The 9,767-nt window shown below is 41.4% G+C and overlaps 1 protein-coding gene across 2 annotated transcripts in view; it reads left to right on the top strand.

Annotated features, from left to right (window-relative positions):
• Positions 1-317: 317 nt before the first annotated feature.
• NUDT4 (nudix hydrolase 4) overlaps positions 318-9,767 on the top strand; it is a 29,137-nt gene continuing 19,687 nt past the window's right edge. For both annotated transcript variants that reach the window (XM_036758873.1, XM_036758872.1), the window contains exon 1: positions 318-969. In XM_036758873.1, the coding sequence (XP_036614768.1) occupies positions 871-969 (99 nt within the window). In that variant the 5' untranslated portion in view covers positions 318-870. The remainder of the gene's footprint in view (positions 970-9,767) is intronic.

Here is a 9,767-nt window from a genome sequence, read left to right as displayed (position 1 = left end):
TAAGAGCGCCTTCGCGGCAGGCGGTCGATTCCAAGACCCACCTCCTCAGTTCAGCTGCGTCTAGCCCCGCCTCCCCCTCTTCCAATCGCCTTAGGGCGCAGGCGCAAGTGCAGCTCGCAGGCTTCTGGCCAAGTTCAATTAACAAAAAGGGAGGAGGGAGAGGAGGCGGGGCCTAGTTGGGTCGCCTGGCGCCTAGGGAATGAGCGGTTCGGTTTAGGAGGGGGGAGGAGCGCTATTTCGGCCTCCGGGCCAATCCGGTGCGCGCGAGGAGGTGTCTCGCGCCCGAGAGGGGGAGGGAGGGGCGTGGCGGAGGGTCTAAGGGGGCGGAGCGAAGGGAGAGGGAGAGTGAACGAGGAGAGTGCGAGAAGCCTCGGCGGAGGAACAAGCGCGAGAGCGAGAGCGAGAGCGAGGCGCGAGCGCAGAGACAGAGCGAGCGCGAGCCATCCGCCCGTAGCGCCAGCGCCGCCGCCGCCGCCGCCGCGAGGGAGGAGCCGTAGCGCGAGCCGCCAACCGTCCGCCGCGGTCACGAGGCGCCTGACTCGGAGCGAGCGAAGGCGGCGAACGGCGACGCGTCGGCTGGCCGCTGGGACGGAGAGACCAGGCGGGCGGCGGGCGGGCTCCATGGCGAGGCGCGGCTCCTCCAGCAGCAGCGGCGCAGTGTCCCGGGCCCGCGGGCTCTAGTGCCACCAGAGCAGCCTCTCGCTCGCTCGGTAGTCCCCGCAGCCCCGGCTCCGGGCCTCGGCGGCTCGCTCCTTCCTCCCTCTCTTCTCTTCCTCCCTCCCTTCTTCCTTCGCATCTTTCCCCGCGCCCTCGGACGGGTTGGCGGCGGCCGAGCCCCGGCGGGAGGAGCAGCGGGAGGAATCCGCCTCTATGATGAAGTTTAAGCCGAACCAGACGAGGACCTACGACCGCGAGGGCTTCAAGAAGCGGGCGGCCTGCCTGTGCTTCCGCAGCGAGCAGGAGGACGAGGTGGGGTGCGCCCCCCGCCCTCCGGGCGGCCTCGTGTGCGGGGTGGGGGAGGGAACAAAGGGACCCGTTAGGGAGGCTCGCCCCGCCCCCGCCCGGGCTTGGGGGGGACGCGGAGACCCCAGAGCCAAGCCGCGTGCTCCGCCGCGGGGGGCGGGGGCGGGTCACCCGCGTCCTTTGTCTTACCCACGCCCCCACCCCACGCATCTCTTTGCGAGATACCCCCAATGGGCTGGTCCGGGACACAAATCCCCCGGCCGGGGAGTGCTTTTTTTTTTAATTGTCCCCTCCCGCGAGCAACTTCCCATTTAATAACGACAATTAGTGATTTGGGAGCGGGGGGGGGGTTGATGATGAGCGCTGAAAGACTAATCGAAGGGTAGAGACAGGACGGGGGGAGGGGTACTTCTGTTAGCGCCCCAAATGTGTTCTGGGGGTGTTTGCTTGACCACGGACCAGCCTTCTCCAATTTAAAATGCCGCACCGTTGCGGGGGGGGCGCGGAGAGCAACTAAAAATGATAAATACTTCCGTTTGCAGTAATGCAAATTCACTTAAGTCCCTCAATTCTTAGGGTTTGAAAGGGTGCATTTTTTATTAGCCGTTTTATCCAGAGGGCCACAATAAGGTGTCATACTAAGTGCACGGTTATGGTAGCTGGTTGCCCTTGCTATAGTAACCGTGTTACTCTGTGGGGATACTTTAGTCCGAGTACTTCCTCGGTTTTATTTAGGAAGTGGCTGATAATTTAGCGAGTTAATTTTAGTAGAATTTATTTTCAGAAACACCTGAGTTTGTTGATTGCCCTTTTCAGGAAGAACGGTATTCTCAGAGTAGCTTCTTTGGGAAGTAACAAAACCACAAGTTGTGCTAAAGGATTCTAGAGATAATCAGTTTGTGTGGGGAAAAGAAGGCTAGAGAAAGAACGTTTTTCTCCTGTTCAAAGCACTAAAACTTTATATAATTTAGTCTGTAGAAAACCCGATAGAAATATCTGTAATCCCAGGCACAAAAATTATGAAGTGGTGGGATGAGAGGAAAGATTTCTTTTTTTCATAGCGTCTGGTAAAAAATAGAGATGTTAACTATACTTTTTAGTCCGAAATGCATCTCAGTGCAACTTAGGAGATAAATCCGCATGTGGTTAAAATCGTTATAATAAATTTTTGAACATCTTCAGAAAATGCTTACATCATAGAAGTTTTTTTTGGTGAAGTCTAATTCAATTAAAATACTGCCAACAGTGAAAGTCCTTATTTTAAAAAAGAGTAAAAATTGTAATGAGTAGCCTTTCACTTCGGCCCCATAAGTGAGTTTTCCAGATAAATGAGGCTTATCCTGAAGCAGCAAACATTTTAAACAAATATATATGTATTATGTATGTATCTGCAGAAGCAGTTGAATTGTGTAGGGCTCTTTATCTCAGTTGTAAGAGGCCCAAGATGGTTCTGCTGTTTTGAGTTCTTTTCTGTCATTTTCTTCAGTGACTGGGATCAGCATTCCTTGGTGCTGTCAAATTTCTTGGACTCTAGCTACAAATTGAGACACAGTTGGGGTGGGGGGAAACTTGGTATGGAGGCCCAGTTTCTAATGTATTGTAGGCTTGCAAACCAGGTAACGAGTTTGTGTATAAAATTAGGGTAGTAGGTTCTGAGTTGAGGTCTTACTGGGTGGGCTCATTTAAAGCGATATTCTAAAGTCTTTTGCCCATTTCCTGCTTTACTGTTGTGTGCTAGGTAGTTGAAGTTGAGTTCTGTAATCCCTATGTGAGGTTTTATTGTTTACAGGTAAGATGTCATTCTAATCATGACATCCAGGCTGACATTGCAGTACAATTTTAGACACTAAAGGGCATTCTCAATCTCCGACAAGTTGATGAAACAGTGTAGTTAATTGGCAAGTGGAAAAAATCCTGAACCTAGTAGGGGACTGTATAAGGTGTCCAAGGACACCTTATAAGGAGTCTGAATTTGTGCAGTTGTGATGGGACAGGGGATGTGGGTAGAGGTAGGAAAAGATAGCTATAAGATGGAGGATAAATGCAATTTCTCTATCATTACTCACACCATCCATAGCTTTTAAAAACATTTCCTATAATCTTCCTGTGTGTAGAATACATAATCAAGAACAGGAATTGTCCCTGGTTTACTCCAAAAGTCAATTTTTCATTTCTCTAGATTCTGTTTACAGAATATGTTTCCCTATTGAAAGAGAGGTATAGTAGGTGTCTGGCCTGACTCACGAATATCTATAGTACTCATAAATGTTGCACTATTGCTAATTAAGGTAAACTCTCCATTTTTATTATTTTGAAGGTTTTACCTTTCAGGCTTTGTAAATGTAAGCTAGGAATACTAGTTTGGAAATAACTGGTTGGGCTTGCTTGTTTGGCCCATAGAAGGAACTTTCCTGAAGGTTTCCCTAGCTGGAACGAACAGAGTTGTAAACAGAAGAAAGCTATAAACTTGGGGATTGGGGGGGAGGCAGGTCTTGGAAAGGTTGGTGGAATCAGTTCTCAGTGCCAGCCGGCAGGTGGTACCACTGGCCCAGGAAGACTTGGTTGATATACCGGAGCAAGTACTTTTTTTGGTTATTTTCCTTGGGGTGGGGAATCGGGGAGAGGAGGAAATATGCACTTGACCATTTATATGTAGAAGATGAGGCCGCTGAGGCAGCTAGGTGGCACAGTAGATGTAGTTCCTGGCCTGGAGTTAGACTCAACTTGGTGAGTTCAGATTTGGCCTCAGAAACTGGCTGTGTGACCACCCTGGGCAAGTCACTTAACCCTGTCTGCCTCAGTTTCCTTATCTGTCAAATGAGCTGGAGGAGATGGCAGACCACCTCAGTAGCTTTGCTAAGACAACCCCAAATGGGGTCATGAAGAATCAGATATGATTGAACAACATGTAAAAGATAGGGAATTTTTGGTCATAGTGACTTAGCTTACTTACACATTCATTTTGGTGAATTCTCTAACTCTCAGAAAAACAAAACTAAAAAACATTATACTTTGGGTTATCTCCACCATGCAGAATTCTTACATTTAACATTAATCTTAATGGTTTAGTTTTTTTTTTTAAACTATGCCTTTGCTTATGATTTTCCACACTTGCCTCAGTTATAGAAGATAACCGTACCTAGCTCACTGCTGAGCTCACAATAGGTGCTTACTACTTGTTCCTGTTCATTTTTCTCCATCATGCTGACAATTTCCATAGAATATTTGCTTATACTATCCTGATCTATACATCAAAAAGTTTATAAGAGACTATAATCCTATGGTGAACAAAAAGATGGTTAACCTCTGAATTTTTTTGTAATCTGTGGCAGTTGAAGCTATAAGGATCCATGATTTTATAACTGCAAGCACTCCCTCACCCAATGCCAATGAAACTATTTCTCAAATTTAGTCTTTGAGCATTAGCCTAAAAAAAATTCATCCCCTTATAGATAAATAAGTGACAATTATCAAATTATCTAGACTGGTTCTTTAATAACTGACATTGTCATTGGGCATCTCTGTCCATCTTGATTTGGAAACTACCAGAACTTCTAACAAATAACCAAGACTAAGTCCTGTGCCACAACAAGACGATAATGCAGATAATTTCAATTAGGACATGGAATTTGTTTTTGTTGTTCATCACAAGTTCCTACTAACAAATTCATGGATATCATTAGAGCAAAAGTTATTGAAGTGAATACAACTTAACCTTATTCAATAAGATTTCACTTACCCAGAATATAGCCAAAAATTAAGCAAAGCCTTCAAAACCAAGCTAGACTTCAGAAAGTTTCACGTTATATACTGCTTGTATTTGATTGACCTGATGATTATACTTTATGTAATTCTGGCAGTTTGGAGTTATCTAGATCAGAAAAAAATTGGTTAGAAAAGCAACTGAGAAGTATAGCTAAGAAAGCAGGTATAAGACCTAGTGCCGATCCATTTCCTATAGGGATAAAAAAGTCCCATATAACTCAGTAAGCCTTGAGCATAAAAGTGGGGGGGGGGGTCATATATTTCAAAAGGATTTCCATTAAAAGAACGAAGTTGGGTGTTTAATGGGAGAAAATTCTTTCACATGAAACATTTTTGGATGTTTTTCTCAAACCTTTCTTTGCCTCTTAATTGAAGCAGTTTAAAATGGTGTTTGGAGTAACCTTAGATCTAAATGTGTTCAAACTGTTGGAGCTGCCTGTTGTAATAATTGTCTTTCTAGTCAAGAGTAAATTTCTTCCCTTCCTTATTGTACTCTTGAGGGTATTTTTTTTTGAGTGACTCCTCAAAGTCTGATTTTGGCCACCTATCCTCCTAGAAACTAGCTCAAATCGTTCATATGGTTCCTACTACATTATTAATGAAGACATGCATTCTTTGGTCTTGATGATGGCTGACATATTTTCCATCAATTTCTGTCTTCATTTCCCGGATCCGAAAGTTGCAAGCCATGAAATCTTACTATCTTACTGTAGGTATGATGTAGAACATTAATTCTCTAGAAGTAGAATGAAATATTGACTGGTTTTGTGTGTGTGTGCGCATAGCATTCCTGTTTTTAAGAAATAGAATATGGGGGCAGCTAGGTGGCACGTTGAGTAGAGCACTGGCCCTGGAGTCAGGAGGACTTGAGTTCAAATGCAGTCTCAGACACTTGACACACTTTACTAGCTGTGTGACTTTGGGCAAGTCACTAAACCCCAATTTCCCTGCCTTCCCCCCTCCAAAAACAAAACAAAACAAACAAGAAATAGAATATCAAGCCTTTTTAAATAGAATACTTGTGTAACTTGTAATAGTCTTTAATGGCCAAATTTTTGTAACCAGTCTCTTTTCTTAGTTAAAGCCTTCAAAGCTAATAAGTATCACATGATGTTTGACATTTATGCAGCACTTTACAAACATTTTTCTTTGAGCCTCATGAAATCCAGCCAGGTTGGTGCTCCTGATAATTCGTCCCTTCAATTAGATTTGAGTCTCAGGAGGTGTTCGTTAATTTGTGCACAGCTTGGGGTAATGTCTTTGGAGGGGTTTGAACCTGGATCTTACCGACATCAGCATATTTTGTATTATTTTGCCTCTTGACAAGGCTGTTAGGGAGGACATATTTAGAGAATACTTACTTAGTTCAGTCCTCTTATTTTACAAGTGAAGAGCTAGCGTAAACAGGGGTGAAGTGACCCTGCCCCAGGTACCTGGAACGTTGGGGCTCTTGCCACTGCTGCTTGACAAGTGTACTTTGGATCTGGAGGCAACTTGAACATTTAGAATCCAAACATATTTTTTCATCTTTTCAAGGAAAATAAAAGGGAACACAGCTCATTTAGAACCCCAAATCTTAAAACTCAGATGTAGACCTATTAAAGGATATTCTGGAATGGCTAGCATAGATTGCTTGGTATACTTAATGGTTGTGTGCTATATACATTGACAGCTGGCAGTCAGCATCCTTACACTTGTTCTGTCCATCCTCTTGGAAAATTTTATTTTTCATTCTGAACTTTAAAAGAGCATCTCCATAGAGCAGAACATAAAGAGGACTATATATGAAACACTGGAACTCTTTCATATTCTATTTTCATACTGCATGCTTTAAGTGTAATATATTAGATACATACATACAGACTTGGAAATTTGCTTCCTTCTGCATTTATTTTCTGTGCATTTAAAAAAGTTTCAGTGGCTTTTTTCGTCACTTCCTTACTAAAATCTTGTAATCAATAGGTTTGGTCAAGTAAAACATCAACACAATAACCATGTCAAAAAATGTGTGACTTTGTGCACCTTCTGTGCCATATGTGTGGATGGAAAGCCCACAAGAGCTGAAATGGAATTGGATTTTTGCTGTGAAATTGTCAGGTGTTTCCAAGGCTTCTTTGTCAAACCACCACTAATATGTAAATGTGTGTGTAAGAGAAGGAAAAAGTCTACCTCTAGTTTCGGGCAAAATGGAGTGCGTGCACCTGACATATGCTTCCTTCTTTATAGTGTGTCTTTAAGTGCTTCCATACCCAGTTATCCTTCATAGCTTACACAAGATGAGAAAACCAAGGTACCAACTAATTAAATAATTTTTTTTTCCTTTCTCCCCCCAGAGAAAGAACCGGAGCTCTTTTCCGTTTTACTGTTGTTGCCTCCTGGAGTGGCCTGAGAACAAACATATATTATGTCGTATTTTCATGTAATCATAAGATACATTGCTGACCTGAAATTGCCTTTTCCTTTGAAGTAAACTGATTTAGTGGTATATTCATTTCTTAGGGGTTTTTTCTTTAGATAGTCTATTAGGTTTTAGAACACAATGTTTAAGTTGGACTCTGATTCGTCTTTATATGATTCATAGCCATGGTTTCCCAACTGTAATACTTTTTCTCATGTTTATATATAGTTATCTTTCATGTCCTGTGCCTAGTTGTAGGCAATGGGACAGTATAGAAGAAACATTCCCATAGTTAAGAGAGGAGCTTAGATTCAAGGAAATGATGTTTTCTTTCTTAAACTATTATAATTTTGTTTTTATCTCCAATTTGATGAGTTTTATTTAATAGAAAATATCTATTGAAGTTGGGAATGTCGGTGTCTTTGAACTTTCACTGCTAATAAAAATCATCACTGTTCATCCAGTATTCTGAAAGATCACTTAAGAAACAGTGTAGCAACTGTTCAACCCATAGCTGTCCTAGGCACTCTTGTAGAAAGACATAGAAACTTGGTGTACCAAAATTAATGCTGTAACTTCAGTAAATAATTCTGTGTTTCAGTTAGCTTGTAGAACTGAGAGTTTGTGTAGGATTAGGCTGTCAACTGTAGATCTGAGTAATCCTGGCATGTTTTATGACTGTTTGGCCTTTAGAAAGTCAAAGATGAACCTACTATTGTAGCCACCTGGCATTTTGTATCAGCACTATACAGTAAAAACAGATTCTGATTATTTAGGACCTGAATATCTGCTCAAGTATAAAAACTAGTTACCAAAAAAACTGGCCATTAATAGCTGTTGTACAAGTAACTAAACTACTAAAATTATCAGGTTTGTCTCTCCAGGGACATTGGGAATGAATAGAAAAATAAATCCAGAAAGCTGGATTCTAGTGAAACAATATCATGGGGCAGATTAAGGCAAGTATTGTGTTTGACTATTTTCCATAATTATAAAATGATTCATAGTTACTAGAATACAACTTTACTCATATTTTGTCTATAAACTTCTGGTTTTTCTAACCATTGCCTCATAGTCATTGACTCTGCTTGTTATATATCACTTTTCTAGATGAGAAATTAACAGTCTCAAAATAACTTCTATGTCACTTTAATAGGTTTCAGGTCCTTTTAACATTTTCATTTATTCCAGAAACCATTTGAAGAAGGCAGGTAAGTTATCACCGTTTTACAGAATGAGCTTAGAATGAGTTGGCCAGGGTCATAATGGTTATTAGTAAGTAGCTGACTGAACCCAAATGGTTTTTGAACTCTTAGACTAGTATTTTTTTAGGAGATAGGTAGAGGTGTTTCTGTAACTTGCTGTATGTAGCTGTTAAATGTTTTTTATAAAGTCATTTTCTTTTTTCAAAGTGAAACTTGAATATATGTTAAGCTTCTTTCACTGAGGCTATTCACATGTGTTAGAAAATAACCTGTGGTCCAAGTGCCACATACTACCAATCTTGATTTTGGAATATCTTGGTGTACTTTCTAAACATCTCAGGTAACAGTTTTGAAGTGGGGAGAAGAGAAGGGGAGAGGGCAAATAAATCCTCAAGCTGTGTACATGCTTTTTTAAAAATATACAGGAAGACCATCCTAGTTATTCTCTAGGAAATGGCAGAATCCAGTGCTCCGTCAGCCTGTAGAGTTCTAAAGCGTGGCAAGAATGCATTTGAATCTAAAACTGTTATATGTGGGTAGGCAAATTATTTAAAATGTTAAGTTTGACCCAAGAAACTTTTGAGCTAATTTAATAAAATGCTCACAACTTGCTAATTAAATTATGACCAGATTTTTTAACCATAAATAATTGACTTATGCTATAATTGATATCTTGACTGGAAGTAGCATTTACCTTGACTGTTTAATCAGATTTGAAAACACTTTGGCTTTGTTTTGTGCATGATTTCTCTTGAATAAGTCTACTAGTCCAGTCTTATGGCCCTTAAAAATCCCAGTGTGATATAATTCAGTACTTCAATGGATTTATGATGCAATCTGGGTATTCCTTCTCATGGAAAAGGAATCTATTTTGATTTTGTACAATTATTATACCATATCTTCCTCTGTCACAGAAAATCTATCTAACTTGCTAGAGGCTTACCTCTGGTTCTTGTACTGTTTAATGGATGCCAGTTCAAGCAGTGATTATCATGCTGTTTTTTTGCTCATGGCCCAGTATCAACCTTGGTTGTGAAGAATCTCAGCACATTACAGGAGAATCATGTGTGTGACTGTTAGTGTGTACAGTTCATCACCAAGCCAGCTGAAACGGCTTTAGCACAGCCTTTTATAACCATGGCTTTAAAGGGTCTCAATAGTGTCTTTCTGAAAGGAAAGTATTTTCCGGTGTTGTACACAGATGAAAAAAACAGGAATAAGGAAATGATTGTTGAATATTACTTCATCTTGCCTTATGAAATATTGCGAATGAAGATTCAGTTTCATATCCACTGCTCAGTTTTTTTTCTAGAAAACTGGGGCGAAGTGGTGATCATGTTTCTCTGTTCGGTTCTGGCGCTATTTTTTTCCATAAACATCGGACAGTTTTGTGAGGTACTGAAATTCCCATTATTGGTGAAAAGTAAACAAATGGC

This window comes from Trichosurus vulpecula, chromosome 5 (assembly GCF_011100635.1).
Source record: "Trichosurus vulpecula isolate mTriVul1 chromosome 5, mTriVul1.pri, whole genome shotgun sequence".
Classification (NCBI taxonomy): Eukaryota; Metazoa; Chordata; class Mammalia; order Diprotodontia; family Phalangeridae; genus Trichosurus; species Trichosurus vulpecula.
This window is presented reverse-complemented; position numbering and strand designations above follow the sequence as displayed.